This window comes from Cucurbita pepo, chromosome LG11 (assembly GCF_002806865.2).
Source record: "Cucurbita pepo subsp. pepo cultivar mu-cu-16 chromosome LG11, ASM280686v2, whole genome shotgun sequence".
Lineage (NCBI taxonomy): Eukaryota > Viridiplantae > Streptophyta > Magnoliopsida > Cucurbitales > Cucurbitaceae > Cucurbita > Cucurbita pepo.
The window spans coordinates 1,335,634-1,355,895 of NC_036648.1; the positions used below are offsets into that span (position 1 = coordinate 1,335,634).

General features: G+C 30.6%; 4 protein-coding genes across 6 annotated transcripts; 3 read left to right on the forward strand and 1 right to left on the reverse strand.

The window, feature by feature from the left end:
* The first annotated feature begins 1,155 nt into the window (after positions 1 to 1,155).
* LOC111806028 (auxin-responsive protein SAUR50-like) lies at positions 1,156 to 1,661 on the forward strand. The gene has a single exon (XM_023691354.1). It carries the CDS (start codon positions 1,157 to 1,159, stop codon positions 1,451 to 1,453), a length of 297 nt encoding a protein of 98 aa, XP_023547122.1. The 5' UTR covers position 1,156; the 3' UTR covers positions 1,454 to 1,661.
* A 5,950-nt stretch (positions 1,662 to 7,611) lies between these two features.
* On the forward strand, positions 7,612 to 9,256 carry LOC111806082 (cytokinin riboside 5'-monophosphate phosphoribohydrolase LOG1-like). The gene is made up of 7 exons (XM_023691432.1): positions 7,612 to 7,824; positions 7,967 to 8,064; positions 8,152 to 8,182; positions 8,269 to 8,368; positions 8,490 to 8,560; positions 8,647 to 8,790; positions 8,967 to 9,256. Exons 1-7 carry the CDS (start codon positions 7,669 to 7,671, stop codon positions 9,057 to 9,059), a joined length of 693 nt encoding a protein of 230 aa, XP_023547200.1. The 5' UTR covers positions 7,612 to 7,668; the 3' UTR covers positions 9,060 to 9,256.
* Positions 9,257 to 11,676: 2,420 nt separating this feature from the next.
* LOC111806080 (probable diphthine methyl ester synthase) lies at positions 11,677 to 14,079 on the reverse strand. The gene is made up of 6 exons (XM_023691430.1): positions 13,734 to 14,079; positions 13,525 to 13,649; positions 13,029 to 13,258; positions 12,662 to 12,701; positions 12,487 to 12,578; positions 11,677 to 12,141 (listed from the first exon to the last, which is right to left on the reverse strand). Exons 1-6 carry the CDS (start codon positions 13,881 to 13,883, stop codon positions 11,918 to 11,920), a joined length of 861 nt encoding a protein of 286 aa, XP_023547198.1. The 5' UTR covers positions 13,884 to 14,079; the 3' UTR covers positions 11,677 to 11,917.
* A 1,200-nt stretch (positions 14,080 to 15,279) lies between these two features.
* Positions 15,280 to 20,202, forward strand: LOC111806083 (putative HVA22-like protein g). 3 transcript variants are annotated; one of them, XM_023691433.1, is made up of 7 exons: positions 15,280 to 15,634; positions 16,279 to 16,321; positions 16,423 to 16,521; positions 16,625 to 16,681; positions 17,318 to 17,381; positions 17,995 to 18,204; positions 19,942 to 20,202. In XM_023691433.1, the coding sequence occupies exons 2-7, from the start codon at positions 16,290 to 16,292 to the stop codon at positions 20,008 to 20,010; spliced, it is 531 nt and encodes a 176-aa protein (XP_023547201.1). In that variant the 5' UTR covers positions 15,280 to 15,634; positions 16,279 to 16,289; the 3' UTR covers positions 20,011 to 20,202. The 3 variants fall into 3 exon arrangements, with proteins under 3 accessions (XP_023547201.1, XP_023547202.1, XP_023547203.1); XM_023691434.1 differs by lacking the exon at positions 16,279 to 16,321; XM_023691435.1 differs by lacking the exon at positions 15,280 to 15,634 and having other exon boundaries at positions 16,400 to 16,521.
* The last annotated feature ends 60 nt before the right edge of the window (positions 20,203 to 20,262 follow it).

Sequence of the window (20,262 nt, forward strand, 5' to 3'; positions counted from 1 at the left end):
TTTTTTTTTTTTTTTTTTTTTTTTTTTTTTTTTTTTTTTTTTTTTTTTTTTTTTTTTTGCAAAACCCTAAAATAGTGAATTATATTAAAAAATATCATATTTTCACGAAATATTAGGATTATTATTTTTTTTTCCTTTATATATATATAATTAAATATAATGAATGAATTTACATTTTAAAATTTCCATTAATGTCAGTATCCATTAACCAAAGCTTATTCAAAATCTCTATTATTATTTCTAGTTACAACATCCTCTCTATTTTTTTTAATGAAAAATAAAATAAAAACAAAATGGACCTATAAACTAATAATTAAATAAGAATAATAATTAATTCTCATGAAAATAAAAAAATTAAAAAAAATAGTTGGGACCAAATAATTAAAGATTTTTTTTTGGGAGTTATTTCACATTGGTCCTTTACTTTTATCTAATTTTTGTTTTTGAGCCTATTAATGTTTTGAATTTTGCATTTCAACCTCAAAATTTTATCGAATTTACAATTAGTCCTTATATGGATATGAGACACACGACACATGTATATCGATAAATATAATTACATCACATATTTTTTCAATAAATTAGGCCTAACATTTATTTTGTAGGGACCAAACGTAGAATTTAGTAAGGTTTTGGAATATTTTACAAATTAAAATAAAAATATAAGATTGAAATTGAAACATTTTAGACGCATAATTATTCATTTATTAAAATAAAAAATATTGAAATAATAACAAATTTTCTTTAAAAAAAATCTGAATTTTAGATAACATATATTCATCCAATCATATATTATAATCACAAACCATTTTAATAATAAGTATGGAATAATTTATATAAAATTTTTACAAAATTGGAATCTATATGATTAAAATAATGAATATACGGTTGTAACATTAATAATAAAATAATAAAAGAATGAAAAGGAATACGTGTTGGAAGCCATGATAATATAAAATAAATAAATAATTTTTTTTTAAAAGGAAAAAGGTGGGTCCCACCATCGTACACATATGGCCTGTCCTTTGCTTCCTCCTCCACAACCCCACATGATTTTGTTACCTCCGAGTCTTCTCCCCCATAAATATCGAACCCCATTTCCCCAAACCCTTCACTCATTCCATTTCATTTATCCATGGCGGTGGTGAAGCAAATTATGAAGCGTTGCTCAGGTTTGAGGAGCAGTAAGAACAAGAACAATCAGCTGCAATGCGGCGGCGTTGGCGGCGGCGGTGCGGGGGAGATTCCGGTGGATGTGCCGAAGGGGCATTTTGTGGTGTATGTGAGTGAGAATAGGAGCCGCTACATCGTGCCGCTCACGGTCTTGACGTCGCCTGAGTTTCAAATTCTTCTCCAATTGGCTGAGGAGGAGTTCGGGTTTAGTCACCATATGGGCCTTACTATCCCTTGCGAGGAACAGGTCTTTCAGTCCCTTACTTCCATGCTCCGATAAACCCGAGCTGAATCGAACTAAATTGAATCGAATCTAACAGTCATCGAGGTATTTAGCGTTATGGATACCCAAATCTCTCTCTCTCTCGAGTAGCTGTTTTCGGTTACTAATATACACCAAAACTGTACTCGAGAAATTATTCAAAGAGATCGGAAGAATGTAGCTGACGATTTTAATTCCGAGAGATTTTTAGCTAGAATTCTCTCAAACATACCGTACAAAATTTGTCTTTTTTTTTTTTTCTCTTGTTTCATAAATTATAATGAAGTTTTTTGTTCTCTTAGTTTCTATCAATTTCTTTTTTAGTTTAAAAATTTGGAAATTGATTTGGTCTTGGTGGGTCGTTTTTTTTCGGAAAGGACCAAAAAGATTAACTTTGTTTGGCAACAATATTATACTAAAATAATAAAATTTGAGCATAATGAGACGGTTCACGTAATCATTTCTTTTTTATATCAGATATCTTGTTAAATATTTTTATTCGAACATCAAATATATATATTTATATATAATTAGAGTTGGAATATGGGATTAAATAAATAATAAGAACAAAAAATGATTAATGCATATAATTAAGGGGAAATAATTGGATTAGGTTTAAGTGAAGTGAAGAAGGAGAAGCTAGAATATAATAAAAATAAAAATTTTAAAAATATTTATTTAAAACATCCGTACGATCTACACAGAGTGGCTCACGCGCTTCACCAGTTGTCTATGTCCTCTTTCTCTCTCTCTCTCTTCATTTAGATTGGAGACAATAAAGCTGACAATGATAATACTTAGATTAATATATTTTTCTAACAAAAATAGTTTATTTTTTGAGCTAGTAAAAAAAAAAACAAATTAACTTTTAATTTTAGTATGTATAAATATTTTAAAATACGTGATTTTTAAACATATATTTCTATTTAAAATTATTTTTAAAACGCTAAAAATTAATATATAAATTAAAAATACATCGTAGTGATATATGATTTTATAGGGGTAATGTACAAATATAGCTAGTTTGGCTGTATTATTTTTTTTTTTGTCACAAACGTGCATCGAGCGAAATTTGAAAAAGTGTTCGATAGAAAGTACTTTAAGAAAGTGACTAAATATTTATTTTATTTAAATATCTCACGTCGTAAAAAGAGCTCAAATTTATTATTAGTCGATCTAAAAGATTGAAATATGACGTGAATTAAATTAAATATAATATTTAAATAAAGGAGGATACAAATTTGGTGTGCCCAAAATTAAAAGGTAGTTCCAATGTCAAATTAAGGTGTAATTAATCACTTGAAATTAATTAATTGTGTCTTGCGTGTGGGGCTGCCCAAACATCCCCTTCTTCTTAAATTAAACTGACCCATGTTCTTTAGGGCACTATATGAACCCTACCCTATCTCTAATCTTAGCTCTCTTTTTCTATTAGAAAGATTTTAAGTGGGAATGTTATGTTTCTCTCTCTAATGAACGTGGGATATCACAATTCACCTTTTTTGGGGGCCAGCGTTCTTATTGGCAAACCGTTCGGTGTCTGACTCTGATACCATTTATAACAACTCAAGCTCACGTATAGATAAGTTTTTCCTTATGGGCTTTCTCTCAAGCTTTTGATATGTGTAAGAAGTTTTCACACCCTTATAAAGAATGTTTTGTGTCTCTCTCTCCAACAAATGTAGAATCTCGTTATCATCGACGGTTGACGGTCGATGCCGATTATAAAATTAATTAAAAAAATTATACACGATTATTCATCAAAATATAATCTCCCCCAATTAAAAAAATTCAAGTGAAATTAAATTTTATCTTATTGTATTTTAGATTATTAATTGACTTTATTTGTCTTGAAAATATGGTCTTATTATTAATATAATATATGAGAAAATTGCACGTTTTCAAATTCCAAAAAAAAATAATAATAATAATTAATTTAGAATACGAAAATTAAATTCTTCAAATGGGCCCATTAGTGCGGGATTGGTTCGGCCCAAAACAGACAATATTTCAATGGTCCAACCGCCCTTCCTCAGAAATAAACCGCCCAAATTTTCAACCTAATATTTAATTTTTTAAATTTCTTTTTATTGACAAAATTAAATGAATTGAATATTCAGGTTATCTGTTCCCTCACCGACTGGATTTTCCATTATCCAAAACGTTTGAACTCATAATTTCGTCCACCCACCAAAATAAATAAAATGAAACTCTAATTAATTTATAATTAAATATTAAGTCAAATTTTACAATTAATTTGTTTAATTATATAAAAATAAAAGAGAGATAGTAAATTAAATAAAAAAAATATAATTTGGAAAAATAGTTCGAGATTTGGTGTCATTAATCAGCTATATTTTAAAAAATAAATATGGTCGGGTACGTTAAAAAAATACAGTAATTTTACCAAACTCCTTTTTAAATCCATCATTTTGTTGGGCCGATGAATACCGTAACTAACGGGCCTAAGCATACGGCCCATTTACTCAATGGGCTTCTTGGCCCATTATGTTAGCCACTTTACGTGGGTATTCAGGATGGCCCAATATAGATACTTATATTATATTATAGTTTATGTGGATAATAAAAATTATAAAAATAAAGCGGTTCATATACGAATCAAAGCATATACTTTGGGTCTAGGATTTTAGGAAGATGCGTACCATATTTAATCGAACTAGATTCGGTTTGGTTCGGCTAGTGTAGGTGGGACCATTGAAATGGAGTTTCAAGCCTAATAAATTTCGAGCAAGCCTAGTCACTCAAAACTCATGGATCTCCTTTAAGCTGGTCTTACAACCTTAGTCTATTTTCGGTCCGATTTCACTCATATAAAGAGAATTCAAAAATTAGAAAATTCGAATTTTTTTTTTTTTTTTGTTAGTTTATCACGGAAGTAGATATTCAAACTTAACACGATAACTAGGTCGGTTAAAGTTATACACTTTTTTTAGACTAAATTATGAACAACCTGATGTATTCGAGAGTATGAATGACATACGCTTTTCTTATTTCGGGTAGGTTTAGGTGTGAAATAGATAAGGTTTAAAAGCTTCACGTCAGCCATGAAATTCTTGTGTACAACTAAGATGTGAATATTAAACTTTATATTTTGGATATGAAAATGTAGTTGAGATTGGCATTTCATGGGCCATGTACGACACACATCCATACAAAGATTGGTGTTGACTTCCCCATATTAATTTAATTATAATCTAATTTCAAGCACATCCCATCCCATTTTTTAGATTCCAAAATCTAAACAAAATATATATATATATGTTAGATCTTGGTTTTCATTAATAAAATCACAAAAATATGAATTATATATATATATATATATATATATATATATATATATATATATATATATATATATATATATAAATAAAAGATTCTTTCAACTCGATTTTATATTTTTATAAATTTTATTGGATCCATATATCAGACACGAGAGGCTAAGGAAAAGAACACATAAAAAAGAAACTTTTCCTCCCTCCAATCGTTTATCATTTCGACTTAAGAAAATGTGTACACAAAGAATTTGCCTTCTAACTCGGGTTATTAATGCAGTGAATAGATCTGTCATTTCTTGAGACTCGAAAGTTTCACTATTTTTTTTTTTTGTCTCTATATATTTTTTAAGATGTTCGATCAAAAAGATTAGACAATAACCCAATGAAAAATAAAAGGGTTAATAATAATGTAATTGAATAATATAGTCACAAGAGGGATATGAACTAATCATTAATTTATGAAACTTAGATATTGAAATTAATAATTTGGATTACGTAGTATGTTTTGGCATTATTATTATTATTTTAAAAAATCAACTTGAATGTTCCCCAGTGCCAACCCATACCTCCAAAAATGCAAACATGTTCTACGTGGTCGTATTTAATATCATATATTATATAGTTTTGATATTAATTATTCCGATTCAAGAATCAAATCTTTTACAATTTGTTACTTTTTAATGTGATTTAATCAACCGTAATTTTTACATAGATATTTAGGTTACAGGTAAATTAATTAAGATAGTTTAAGTTGTTTGATATTAATTATTCCGATTCAAGAATCAAATCTTTTACAATTTGTTACTTTTTAATGTGATTTAATCAACAGTAATTTTTACATATATATTTAGGTTACAGGTAAACTAATTAAGATAGTTTAAGTTGTTAATCGCAATGATTATACCAAACATTAATTTCAAATAAAATAGTAATTTGGGCATAATTTGGATAAATAAGGTATTTATTATTGTTAATTAAGAAAAAAAATTAGAAAAAATAAATGATGGAATAAAACGACGACGAATAGAAACCAGAATATAATCTACGATAAAATAGGCTAAAATCCCGCAAGAATCTATTTGCCCACAACTTCTTGGAGTCTTTGCCCATTAAAAAATGTTTTTAAAAATAAATAATTAATTAGAGATTTGATCACGACAATATTTTATAAAAAATTTAAAAAATAATAAATAAAGTTTTTAGACTTTTAGTTGACTGTGGAATGTGACGATGTAATATATTCGATTTGCACGATTCACACCGTTGGATAAGTGGAATTTTGGCCGTTGATATGGATGACTTTGTAACAAATCACCATATACAAATATTATATGATATTAATTATTTTATATACAATAATTTCAAAAGCTATAAATAATTGTTTTTTTTTTCTAATCTTGTGAACCTTTTAAATTTTGTGCCTAAAGATATTCTCACACATTAAATTAAATCAAATCTAATTTTCTTTTATGGTTGCGTGTTAAAGATCTAATTAAAATATTATATCGTTTTTGGCAGTGAATTAATAATTGCAAGCTAGCCAGGTAAAAATCGAATTTTACGGACAATTTTAACGTATGGTCAAACCTCGAGTCACGTTTCGAGAGAAATTGTTTGCTCGCATGCTACGGGCAACACATTTTAGACAAATATGACCATGATACTTAGCTCCTAAAAAATAATATTTTATTAATTTTTCATTTTAAAAGTTGAAAAAAAATAAATTTATTAATCAAATTATAATTTTAGGCTTAAACTTTGGTTTTTAAAATTTTGATTTATATATTTTAGATTATTGAACTTCAATTCTATATCTAATAATTATTTAAAAATTAAAAATTAAATAGATGCAATAAATTTGGTATATAATAAATGTATGAATTTATAATGTTTTCCAATAAGTGGGCCAAATTGAGGAATTTTGAAGCATAAAGGAAGCTCTGGAGGAGAGGCCACGTGGGTGCTGTATGGAGCGTACGGCGTCGTTTTCTTCCTCAATTCTTCTTGAAAACTCTTCGAAAAGGATTGCCTTTGACCTGTTTATGAAGGTGCCTTTCTTGGAACCTTCCCTTCAAATTGTTTTTGCTATATAATTTATATATCCACTTTTCTTAGACTTACTAATATTTTATCATTTTTATATTTTATTAAAAATTAATTTCAGTTTCATTTATTTTAGATGTATATAACAATAAATTAATAATTAAACTAAAATAATATTTGGGTGGCTGGTTCAATTTTAATTTTTATAATTTTAATCATATTATTATTATTGAACTAATTTCAATAAAAATTAATTAAAATCGCACTAAATTTTAAAATTAATTAAAGGAATTTGAAGAAATTTTTAAAATTTTCAAAATCTTACTAAATAATCATTAGATAATAAATAACCAAGAATTGTAGCTCTTTCTCGAAATGCAATAATAAAGAGAATTAATTAAAATAAAAAGTTGATTTCACAAAAATTTGGAAATAGAGACCCGTGACCTAAAATTATAAATCGAGTTATTTTAATATTATTTAATTATCCAATTTCTCTTTACTATATACGGCTAAAGTACGACATGACAAGAACAAAAGCTAATTTGTTTGAATTAATAATGTGGGTGTCAATCGCAAATATTTGATGTAATTTAATGTATTAAACTCCCCCACGCATAACGCTCTTAATTATTTGTTTTATTATATAGTTTGCTTCACATATTATTTGCTAGGTTCATTCACGATAGGCAAGAAAATAATAATTATTATAAACTATAAATACGATATATCACGAAACGAGAAATAGAGGAGAATTTGAGTGGTGGGCCTTGAAACTCGTCACCTTTTTGGGATATAAAAATGGGCCTTTTCCACCCACCATTTCTCCCTGCACCCACATCGTCTCTTCTTTCTCTCTCTCTTTCTCTTAATAATTTTGCAAAAATAAGAAAAATGGAAGTGGAGCGGCGAGAGGCAGAGATACACCGTACGGCGGCGGTTGAGGCGGAGGTGGAATCGAGGTTCCGTCGTATCTGCGTGTTCTGCGGCAGCAGCTCCGGCAAGAATCCGAGCTATCAAATTGCCGCAATTCAACTCGGAAAGCAACTGGTATTTTAATTGTTCTTTTTTTTTTTTTAATTTCTTTCTTTAATTCTTCGAAATTTAGAAACAATCAGAGAAAAAAGATGAACAAATCGAAGAATCTGAAGTTTGAATTTCGAAATTCACACGTGTGAAATTGAAAACGCAGGTCGAAAGGAACATTGACCTTGTTTATGGCGGAGGAAGCATTGGGCTTATGGGCTTGGTTTCTCAAGCCGTCTACGACGGCGGACGCCACGTGTTAGGGTATCATTGGTTCTCTCATCTTCTCTCCCATCTCTCTCTCTCTCTTTCTCTCTTAGTTTTATTCAATTTGGGTTTGTTTTATTGCAGAGTGATCCCAAAATCTCTCATGCCAAGAGAGGTAATTAAAATTTCTTTTTTTTTTAATAAAAAAAAATAAAATTGTAATTAATTAATTATTTTATTTATTTATATATATTTTTTCAGATCACTGGAGAGACAATTGGAGAAGTGAGAGCTGTATCTGGAATGCACCAACGCAAAGCTGAGATGGCGCGTCAAGCGGATGCATTTATTGCCTTGCCTGGTACTTCTATTTCTTCCTATTTACATTTTCGCCCCTAATTTTTTTCTTTTTACAAAAATTGGACTTTATTAATACAATTTTTAATTTACAAGTAAATTATTTAACATTTTTTCACTGACAGGTGGCTACGGAACATTGGAGGAACTGTTGGAAGTCATCACTTGGGCTCAATTGGGCATCCACGAAAAGCCGGTACAAATAAATAAATTAATTAATTAATTTAAAGATAAGTAAATAAAAGCTTTAATTTAATTAAAATAAATAAATAAATATTACAGGTAGGGTTGCTGAACGTGGATGGGTATTACAACTCGCTCTTGTCGTTCATTGACAAAGCAGTTGACGAAGGCTTCGTGTCACCAGCTGCCCGTAGCATCATCGTTTCTGCCCAAACTGCCCATGAGCTCATCTCCAAGCTAGAGGTCAATCCACTAATCTATTATAATATTTTTGAGTTTGGAAGGATTTTAAAATATTCGTAAAAAGTCAATAGTAATATCGAATTTTTTTTTTAATAATCGAAATATTTCATAACGCTTCTTTTTTAGGGTCCAACTCAATCATGTAATTATATCTATCAATTTTCATTTGTGAACAGGAGTACGTCCCAAAGCATTCCAGCGTAGCGAAACTGAGCTGGGAAATGGATCAACAACTCGGTTATACAACAAAGTCAGACATTTCTCGTTGACCTTAGTGACAGTATATGTATAGATTAATCATTGTAGATCGAATTATGATTGTAGTATTGGTTTGTAATATCTGTAAAAAAAAATATTGCCGATTGATTTGTTTGATAGGAAGCTGATTAGGTCAATAGTGAGTTATGTAAGCGATTATATTGTAGCATTTTTCCACGTCGGTGATGATATTAAATTAATAACTATATTTATAAATTATAGTGTTGTATATTTCTCAATGGAATTGATGGGTCTTTGAATGTAGCTTTCAATATTTTTTTTTAATTAAATTTAAAAAAAGAGAGGAAAAGAGAAGAGTAAATAAAGCAAAAACTAGTGGGAATTTTTTATTAATTTAATTTGGATTAATTATGGCTGTTTCAAAATCGAGAGATTGAATATCAGATAAGATCGAACTGGTCAAACTTATTAAATCGAACTAGTCTTCTTCTTCCTCATTTCATGTGTGTTTTTGCTCCGTTAGGTCTTCTTCCTTCGACGGTTAATGAGAATAAGATTCATACAACGACAAATACTCTCTTTCAACAGAATCAACGACGTGTTTTATAAGCTTTAATAACGACTCACGACATGCATTCTTCTTCTAGTTAAGAGCGAAATTGATCGAGGTGGTGGGTTTGACAAAGAAGCTCAAAAGAAAACTTGGAACGAATCGCGACGAAAATTCATTGAATCTCGCTCTACTATTTATCGATCTGCAGTTATACCTTAAAGATTTTATTATATTTTTTCTTATAAAATATTATTTATTATTGAAACGAATATATTCGTAGTTTTAAAGCGTATTTGTTGGGAAGAGGTTTCCATACTCTTACAAGGAATGTTTCGTTCTCCTCTCTCCAATCGAGGTAGGATCTACATGGGGGCCAGTGTCCTTGCTGACATACCCCTTGCTGCCTGGTTCTAATACCATTTCTAACAGCCAGAGTCTACCGGTAGCAAATATTGTCCACTTTGACGGTATTTATTGGACTTTTAGCTTCTCACTTTATGTGAGAAAATATGAAAATGTCAAAGCTCTCCTCCATCACATCGAATTATTGAATCGAGATGCGAAAAATATCGAAATAGGTTAGAAATAAGATTTTAGTACTTATATTTTTTTTAAGAATCAAAAGACATATTTACCCTTTTTTTAGGCGAACACGTTTTGAAGAACGATGTGACAATCGACAGAGTTCCATCGTACATGAACAAGAACGGCAGGGCGTCGTGGCTCGAATTTAGTAGAACGAATTATTGAAACTCGAGACGATAGGTAGCGTGGAGGGTGGGAAAAAGGGTTGGAAAAGGACACGAGTGGGAGTGAGTATGGAAGAGGATATAATTTCAATTGGTTAGAATGGGTTAGAATGGATTGATGTTAGTTGTTTTATTGGGACAAAGACATTGTACTAAAAAGAGGTTCACGTGGGCATGGCTTTTGCTGAAAGAAAAAACTGATTGCATCACAAAAAGAAACAAACGCTAAATTAGAAGAGTCTTTTGGGACATCAAAACGTAAAACCTTCCAAATCCCGCAGTGTTGTTTGACCATCTCTGTCGTTTTAGCTCCACTTTTCCACACCCACTTCATAACCTCACGTGCTTCTCACATTCTTTTTTTATTTTGGCAAGATTTTTTTTTTCTGATTTACTCTCGTGCCGTAGACTCGATCTGATTTCGATTAAGACAGAATATAAAAGGGAGTGGAGAGAGATTTTCCTCAATTATATTTTTTTTCTTACGAGATATTATTTGATTTATTAAAATATTTTACATTTTATAATAGAAATCATATTGAAAAACGAAAATTATTCTATATTAAATTCTTTGAATGAAATATTTTTTTAAAAAGTCGAAAATCTAGCAGAGAACTTCATTTCTAAAAAAAAATAAATAGAGAATTTTACGAAGATAATGAATGAAAAAGGAAACAGGGAGATGGGTATGCTTGAAATGGACTAAATTTTTACTATGGGTTTTAAGTGTCTTGATTTATTGGTGATCGGTAAAATAAATGGTAGATGAACATGTCATCCTAACTCGAAAACGTCTTACAATCATACGGTCAACTCACAATTAACTTTGATAGACAAACACGACTCTCCACAATAGTATGATATTGTCTACTTTGACCCTAAGCTCTCGTTGTTTTGCTTCGAGTTTCCCCAAAAGGCCTCATATGAATGGAGGTAGTATTCCTCACTTATAAACTCAGAATCATTCAACATGTCGATTTGAGCAATTTAAATGTTTGACCGCTTAGTCAAGAGATTCTGTCCAATTATGTATCGTTTTTTTTTTTGTTGTATATGACATCTCCGACCACGAGCATTTAATCAACGACACTAACAAAAGGAAAAGGAAGTAAATAAAATTACAAATAACAGACAATAATTAAGAACAAGATTAACAATTACAAAAAAAAGAAAAATAATTTTAGGCAATTTGAAAAGCCAATGAATGAGAGCCACAAATGGAAATGAAGCTTTAATAGAGAGAATATTTCCCCTTTGAGGTGGGGGTTTTGTTCATGTGAAAGCAGAGTATATAATATCATCTTATGGAAAAGACTAAGCATTTGTAGACCAAGAAATTTGATTCCAATGGTCATCCATCCACAATGCTCCAAAATCCTTTGAAAGGGACCGCCTTCGATTTATAAAAAGTATAGAGGCTAAAGTTCAAATTTTGAAAATTACAATGACTAAAATAAAATTAACCTAAAGTACAGGGATCAAAATGATAATTTAACCGAAAATAAACCGATTTTGCAGCTTTTGAAAATGTAATGGTACAACTAGGCTCTGAAACCTTGAACCTGAAATTTGAAGGATCATATCCATTTTGGCCTTGAGATAAGAATTAAACAGCTACGTTGACGACGTCCTGTTCGAGATTCTCGGTTCCAGATTTATAAAAGTCCAACATTTCTTCTTCAACAGGATGGGTCTTTCCTACAATCACAAGGCAATGTAGAGGCGACCCAAAATCAATACTTCTCAACTGCTTCATCGTTCCCGCTACAATCATCTGACTTTCGCTTCCGAGACGAGCAAATCCGACACACAGCGTGTCGTCATTGTATACTGCAGCATGAAATCAATCAATCAATCAATCAATCAGTCACAAACATTTGTCACCTATGCATACGATGTGGATGAAACGATATACCGTCATTTCTGTTACCTACAAAACTGAAAAACGATCTTAGGCAAAGCTTGGAATACCGGTGTGGTGTTAACTCCGACGATCAAGTTAGCTCGTGATTCTTGGAGCCTAACCACACCAGTCACCAGTTTTCCGAGCTTTGCTTAAGAATGTTATTCTGTTCAGCGATTACAGAATGGAAGGTAGATTCAGTCATCGATACAATCTCGATCGAGAAAACAAAATCTTAAACAAAAAATTACAGGTCATTTATGTGTTTATACCAGATTGTCCTTCCATTTGCTCAACCTCTAAGAGCTGCTCAATTGCTGTGTTTATAGACATAAATCTAGGTGGTTCATACTCTTTCCTTCCCCTGAAAAGTTTAGGTAAATCAGAACATGGGAAGCATTGCAAGTAACGTTAATCGACCTAAGTCGTTGGGGATCGGTTACAAACCTGCATAAAGACTCCAACGATGGCTCCTTTACTCGTATATCTGGAGAAATATAATGTTAACCAGACGTGTCAATGAAATAGACATACGACGCGGGACTAATCGACAATAACAAGCAGCTACGGTAAAGGAATTCTAGCATTTCAAACATACAATTCAACACTAAACAAAATACTAACGAGTCCTCAGACATAGGACGGGACGAGACAAACGTTATGCCTTTAAAAGAACACGATATTTCACAATTCCATGGGATTACCTTAACTTCAACACTACTTTTTATGTCAAAGTCGTAATATCTTAGTCTGATGCATAAGTTAGATTAGCAGTTCTTGAGCAACTAATACAAGATTAAGAACAAAATCCCACCTAACAAGCAGAGTGTGTGCAAACCAAGTCCACGGTTTTTCTGAATCTTCTCATAGAAGCTACTCGGTTTCCACGTTTCGGTAAAAAACGGTATCGAAACGGTCTCCCCATACCGATATAGTTGCAAGCCACAAATTCCAATTGCATTCATCACAGATGCATTGTAAACCACTCTGACTTCAATCCCCAAACTCTTTGCTCGAACAACCAGATCGGAGTGTGTCGTAGCTCTGTATTCAATTAGATCATCAGCTAGATTTTTTTCTTTTTGTTATAGATAAATTCAATATCGCCAAAATAAAATTAATTTTCTCCCGAAGTTAGGATCAAGAATGATAATTTCTTAATTCTTCCTGATATAAGCATGAAAAACAGCCCGAATTTATGAAAATTCTCTCTAATATGTGATAATCTTGGCATTTGAATCATCCAGAATCGTGAATCCGTGAGAAAAATACAAGATTCAATAACAAAAACTAGAATGGAAATTTCGTACCCGAAAGCGTCGCCAACAACCAGAAAAGCAACATCAGAGGTACGAGCCTCGGAGAGTATCTGATCGGCCTTCTCCTCCACCATTTCCCGATCTGCAACTGTAATAGTCTTTCCGTAGAGCTTCTCCTGTTGGAAAATTGAAGCTCAAAAACAGAGAAAAACGAAGATAAACGAAGTTTGTGTGGGAGATTAGGGAAGGAAGAGGAGTACCAGAGAAGAAATACCGTCGGAAGCAAGACCGAAGGACAAGAGAGAAGTGTAGGCTTCCATGTAAACCTTTTCGCATTTCCTCACACATTCTAAGCCTCTGAGAGTGATGTCCTTTTCATCTCCCAATCCTAATCCTATAATGAACAACATCCTTCTTCTCTCTCGGCCTTAAACCCTAAAATTCTCTCGAAATCTAACCGCTTGCTAAAACCCTAGCCTCCGTACGCGGCGGCGCCACTGCTTTTGCCGGAGTCTTCGTATTACGTGTTTGCTCGACACAGTGGCGTCGTTTCAGCCGAAGAGCCCTTTTCTTTTTTTTTTTTCTTTTTTTAAGTTAGATTTTAATCCAACCCATTATGCTCTGGGCTTCGGTCCATTCATGCCACACCCAGCTGCCTAATATGGTTACAAAATAATAATAATAATAATTATTATTATTATTCACCTCAAGAATTAAATTATTATCATGTTTAAATGAAATTAATTATTTATCATTACTCGATCTTTTGAACAATAATTTAATTATTTATCATTTAAATTAATTATAAACAAAATTTACGAAGTTATTTTAAAATTTTAATTTATGAAAATATTTAAATATGCTTAACTTTGATGGTCCAAATCTCTCCCTCTCGATACTTTGCTCACAACTTAGCTCCCTTTGATACTTTACCCAATAATGGGCAATTGAATCGCTCCCCGTTTATCATTAGCATTTATTCTTATCCATGCTGTGACCTAAGGTACCTCACAAGCCAATCATCATTTGGGAAAATGCAAACTTTTCAATATGGATAGAATTAATTAGTTAAAATTGAAAATTATTAAATATAGAAACAAATTTCACTAAAAAAAAAAAAATACATTATTCAATTAGTTAAGTAGTGTATTGTAGGTAAATTTGAATTTTCAAACTCAAAAAAATATTATTTTAAGTCAAACACGCTTGATTAAACTACTGAAAAATATGTATCTTATTAATATACGTAATACCTATAAAGTTTTTAAACATTTTTCTTAATCATCATATTCTTACGATCACTCTCACTTGAATGTAGCATCGGTTCATTCATGTACCACTCTTTTACTTGGACATCATGATTATTTTTGTTAAATTACAAATTTAACCCTTTAATTTATACAAATTATGCTAGTCTCTTAACTTAAAAAAAAAAAAAAAAAAAAATCTTAAACCTTCAATAGTTAACATGATATGGTATGCTAACTATACTGAGAAACCACCCTGATTGAATATGATTGATTGAGCTCCTAAAACTGTGGGCCCTTTGAACCAAACAACTTACACCATTAGCTCACTCGCTCGTATTTGATTCAGGTAGCTTTAATCTATCACATGGTTTCATGTCGTTTTAGATAGTTATAGTCATAGTACGAAAATTTAGTGAGAATTAAAAGATTAAATTATTTATTAATATGTGAAGAAGAGTAAACTTGTAATTTATAATTTATTTTAATTTTAAATATTGTATTGCAAAGCAAGATCATATCCCAAAGATTGGAGGGAAGCGGCAAAAGGCGGGTTCAGACTCTGTTCACAAGTCCAGGCGGTTACGCACATGTCTCTCTCTCCAAAGGGCTGCCATATAAATAGCACCACAACGCCCTCCATTTTTCGAAAACGCGCTTCAAAAAATCCTCCGCGGCAAAAATCAAAATTACACAGATTGGTGAACGGAGCGAAACCGAGAGGTCTCAGTGGTTTTCTAATTGGCCTCACCGCTCACCGGACCACTTCGCCGCCGCGGATCGTCTCGGAACTCCGGCATTCTGTACTTCGATTTTCAGCTTTTGTCCGGATTGAGTTTCGATCAAGTCTCACTCGTTTTCGGCTGCTTTTTCATCTTTTGATCTGTTAGTCTACTATATTCTCAACACGAGAGGTATTTATCGGCTACTCTCTCTCGCTAGTCTTGATTTTGTTTCTGTTTTTACTCGATCATTTACCTGTGTTGAATCGTACTCTGATCGTGTCGAAGTCGGATTTTGTTGCATTTCGCGTTACTTTATATATCTTCCTGTACAATTTTCTGATAGTTTCTTGAGAGGTACACTAATTACTCTGATGACGCTTGAGATTTTGCTTTCCGCTTGTTTTTCGACTAATTATCAATTCGTTCGATCGTCTGGCAATGTCTTCTTTCTCGATTATGAAATCTCTTGTGGTTTATCGTTATGCGCCGTTAAACTTAGAGGCATTTTGCTTCGACTACTATTATTTTGGTTTCCATCTTGCATCTGAATGCTCATGGAATCTGAAGGATAGGTTCCGATTACCAAACTCTAGCTTGTATTCGTGTGGATGCCTTCGTCCTTTGTGCATTCCATAGACACCAAAATCGACTATGTTTTATGTTCTTTCACAAGATTGTATAGTTTAATCTGGCTTTATATATTCCCCTGCCTATTCACTTTCTCATATCATATTAATTCTTCTTCTTCTTAATTAAAAAATGTAATTATACTTTAGGAATTGATTTATCTANTTTTTTTTTTTTTTTTTTTTTTTTTTTGTTACAAAACATAGATCTCTACAATATGATTGGAGCACTAGTCACTAGAGGACTCACGTATGTTTATAATTATAATCTCGAACTATATGTTTAAAATTCTTGCTCCACAAATTGTAATTGCCAAGTTGATCTTAGATCAAATTTCATTGTGGCGGTAGGATGCTTTTAGGCTATGCCTATCCTGCTTATGAGTGCTACAAAACTATGGAAGCTAGCCGGTCGGAGATTGAACAACTTCATTTTTGGTGCCAGTACTGGTAAGTGGCACTCCTATTCAAGTTTCTCATCATTTTTTCCAATACTGGCTTTGTACTAATATAGTTTCTTGATTTTGAATGTTTCACACCTTGGTGGACGCAGGATTCTGGTGGCTGTATTGACAATCCTCGAGAGAATTGGTGATTCTTTTATTTCATGGTAGGCTTCTCGTGATTTTTTTTTTCTTTTTTCAATTTTAAATGTTGTACCGGTGATATTTGGAAATCCTATCGAAAAATTATCCTGAATTGTTTTAAACGACAATTTGTTTTTAATATAGAAATTCTATGTGGATTGCTAATTTTTGAAACTTCAACTATGAACTTGAATTTTGTCCTCTTTTAACTGTTGAAGTATTCACAAAGCTGCTTTAAAAAATAATTTTATTTTCTTGAAAATAAGAACTCTTAGAGCCTTGCTCTGACTTCTGAACCGTTTGTTTTTGTAAAATTATTTACACTCCGAAAAAACTGTTGATTCTTACCAACATTAGTTTTAAATTTTTTAAAAATTGACCGGATCTTGTCCAATACAATTTCTAACCGTACAGTAATTCATGAATAGTTTATAGTATATAAAGTCTTTTTCAGTTATAAAATAAAGTATGTGGAAGCATTGAATAGTTTTCTTAGAAAAAGAAAAAAGAAAAAAGAAAAAAGAAAAAAGAGTATATATAAGCGTACATAAATCCTTTTTACACAGTTTTGCAGAATAACGGTCCGAAATTTTCTTCATGCCATTTCTAAACGTGACATTTTGATGTCATATTAGCTACTTTCTTTCTTTGGCTTGAAGGTTTCCGTTCTATGGTGAAGCAAAGTTGGCACTCTTCGTTTATCTATGGCATCCAAAAACGAAGGTAATATATATATATATATATATATATATATAGCTTTTACATGTCAATTTTACTTTAAGGTTTCATTATCATTGATTGATTTAATGAAATTTTCTTCTATGTTCAAGTGTATGATTTATAAAATTAAATAATAAATCTATATGAGTTGATATTATATATATATATTTGTCTGAATTTAATCTCAAATTAAATCTCCAGATGTGAAAGAAATGTTTAAACTATTTCTTCTCCAATTATTGAGGTTTAATCTAACAGCCCCAAAAAGCGTATTTTATTGATTTGAATATAACTTTTTTTAAGCATTCTTAAAATTATGTGTTTAGATACTGGTAGAGGAGAAATATTTTTTTTAACACAAAATTAGGAACATGTCACCTTTTCATACTTGCTTATAATGAATCCAATTTATATTCAATACATTTACATTTTTTAGGAGGTACAATGGTTTAAATTCTAAAACTTTCCCATTTCTTGGACCCAAAAAAAAAAAAAAAAAAATTATATTACATATAAAAATATTATTTATGAAAACTTAGAGGAATGAAATTGCTCATTTAAATTTTCAATAATTTCCTCCTTTTTATGGTGAACCACGTGTGTACTGTACTGTCAGGGAGCAAACGATGTGTATGATTCGTTCTTCAGACCATATGTTTCAAAGCATGAGCCTGTAATTGACCGCAGCTTGTCGGAGTTCAAGCTCAAGGCTACTGATGCTGCTTTTGCCTACTTTCGCAGAGCTGCATCCTACTATCAAACAACATTGTTTGATATACTTTTGAAGTTTAATACTCATCTATCAACGACTGCTGCTGCTCCGAAGGTAAATGCTATAACATCCTTCTTTTAAACATAATGGTTATCTAATAATTGCTTTATGTTATTTTCAATTTAGTGAAATTCATTTTAGAATCAATTTGAATATTAATCTATAGGTTAGCTGATCAAATTCTCCAACTTAGTTGAACTAAAAAAAAGTGTTTTTGAAAATTTGAGAAAATTTAGGGAATTGGTTATTTCGTTGTTTTTTTTACCTTGTAGATACTAAAAACTGTGGTTATGGGAATATTTAAAACAATTTTTTTTTTTAAATGAGTGATTCAACTTTTTAAATTTTAAAGTTGTGAAAATTTTAAATTAAAAAAAAAAAAAGAGTTGAAAGTGGTTCTTGTTTAATATTTCAAGTTTTTAAAATATAATGAGTTTTTTTAATCAAAATTTAAAACTAGATATAAATACAAAACAATTAGAATTTAAAAAATACAGCTTTAATTTTAAAAAGTTAAAAATTAGAACACGTTTCCTAACAATTTCCTTTTCAGTTTAATATTTGATGCTTGTTCTCACCATTTTTTTTAATGCTTCACATTTTTTCTAAAAATATATGAATTTTTAGTCCAAAAAAAAAAAAAAAAAAGTTTTTCAAAGTTTTGAATTTAATTTTGAAAACATTTTTTTTATAAAAAAACTAAATAACAAAACAAAATTTTAATGGATGATATAGTATTTATAAGTCTAATTTTAGAAAATTAGACATAACTATCATATCTAATTAAAACTGATTTTCCTATTTAGTTTTGTACCTTTTTTTAGTTCAATATATTAGGTTGAGAATTTAAATATTTAATACTTTGATTGAAAATATATATTTTTAATAAATCAAATGATGCTGGTTCAAATGCATCTAATTTTTACTAGGAACTATTTTACCGACAAAAAAAAATAATATAAACAAACATCTACCAAAATACACAACTTTTAAAAATAAATTAATTGTGATATGCAATAAAATGAATTAAAAATAAGTTTCTATTTGTCCTTATTTTGTAATTTACCGTTAACTTCACTCCATGGTCATTTAGAACAATTTTCTAAATTTTGAAAATTAAAATGTTATATTTTGAATTTAGAGATGGAATAGAAACTTGTTCTCGAAGGTAGTGACCATTTTACCCTTCTATAAAGGTTGTTATCAAATAGCATAAATTTAATACATACTTAATTTTTACTTCATAGAAGAATGTCTCTTTTTTGTTTTTGAGTCCTTTGACATGTGAATGGAGTTTCTAATGGTAAATCTCCAATTAAAAGAAATTACGTCTCTTACCTTAATTAGAAGAATCTTTATTAAGGTTTAAAAAAAGTTGACATGTTCTTAAATTAAACTTAGACCTATTTTTTCAAAAAAACAAAAAAACAAAAAGTTATCAATTTTATCTCTTTTTTTTGTAGAATAAAATTTGTTAATTTTCAGTTTCATTTTCCGAAAACAAAATTATATTATGCCTCAAAAAATATTTCTGAACTTATTTACCCTTAGTCAATTGATTTTTTAAAAAACCTGTAGTAAATCTCATTGATCCTGTCAAACTAAGTTTCGCTTTCTTAAAATAAATAAATAAAATAAAAATATTATTTAAAAATGAAAGAAATAATGAAACCTGATGAATTCGTATTCCCTCACAGTTGAGCATTTGGACTTCAGGCAGAACTGTGTTTTTAATTCACGTGGCTTTCGGTAGCCAGTTGTCCTAACAATGTGATATAAATGAGATTACAGGCGCAAAAGGAACCATCAACTCATTCGGGAAATGAAGAGGAAAAGGAAGAGGAAGCAAAGGACAAATGAGATTGGCAATGGCAGAACAAAAATATTAAGAAGTATAAATAATGATACAACAAACTCTTCCAATTTCCAAATGAAATGGCTGGTATGGAAGAAAACTCCATACTAAATCTAGTATTAACCCAATAACGAAAAATGCAACAATGAAAGATCAAAGATATATCAAAAAGTACTTTATCCTCTTATTTCTTTCTACCTCCACTCTTTATCTATTTCTTGTTAAAATTGTATTTTCGGTATAAGATTACCTATCAG

What these genes read in the sequence shown, in the direction of transcription:
- LOC111806028 (XM_023691354.1), top strand. Translation starts at nt 1,157, where the DNA reads ATGAAGCGTTGCTCAGGTTTGAGGAGCAGTAAGAACAAGAACAATCAG.
- LOC111806082 (XM_023691432.1), top strand. Translation starts at nt 7,669, where the DNA reads ATGGAAGTGGAGCGGCGAGAGGCAGAGATACACCGTACGGCGGCGGTT. An exon ending in GGCGGACGCCACGTGTTAGG is followed by an intron (nt 8,065 to 8,151) that starts GTATCATTGGTT and finishes GTTTTATTGCAG; the next exon opens with AGTGATCCCAAAATCTCTCA. An exon ending in TGGGCATCCACGAAAAGCCG is followed by an intron (nt 8,561 to 8,646) that starts GTACAAATAAAT and finishes TAAATATTACAG; the next exon opens with GTAGGGTTGCTGAACGTGGA.
- LOC111806080 (XM_023691430.1), bottom strand. Translation starts at nt 13,883, where the DNA reads ATGTTGTTCATTATAGGATTAGGATTGGGAGATGAAAAGGACATCACT. An exon ending in CCGACGGTATTTCTTCTCTG is followed by an intron (nt 13,650 to 13,733) that starts GTACTCCTCTTC and finishes ATTTTCCAACAG; the next exon opens with GAGAAGCTCTACGGAAAGAC. An exon ending in GCAAATGGAAGGACAATCTG is followed by an intron (nt 12,142 to 12,486) that starts GTATAAACACAT and finishes TTCATGCTGCAG; the next exon opens with TATACAATGACGACACGCTG.
- LOC111806083 (XM_023691433.1), top strand. Translation starts at nt 16,290, where the DNA reads ATGATTGGAGCACTAGTCACTAGAGGACTCAC. An exon ending in CTAGTCACTAGAGGACTCAC is followed by an intron (nt 16,322 to 16,422) that starts GTATGTTTATAA and finishes TTGTGGCGGTAG; the next exon opens with GATGCTTTTAGGCTATGCCT. An exon ending in CGACTGCTGCTGCTCCGAAG is followed by an intron (nt 18,205 to 19,941) that starts GTAAATGCTATA and finishes ATGAGATTACAG; the next exon opens with GCGCAAAAGGAACCATCAAC.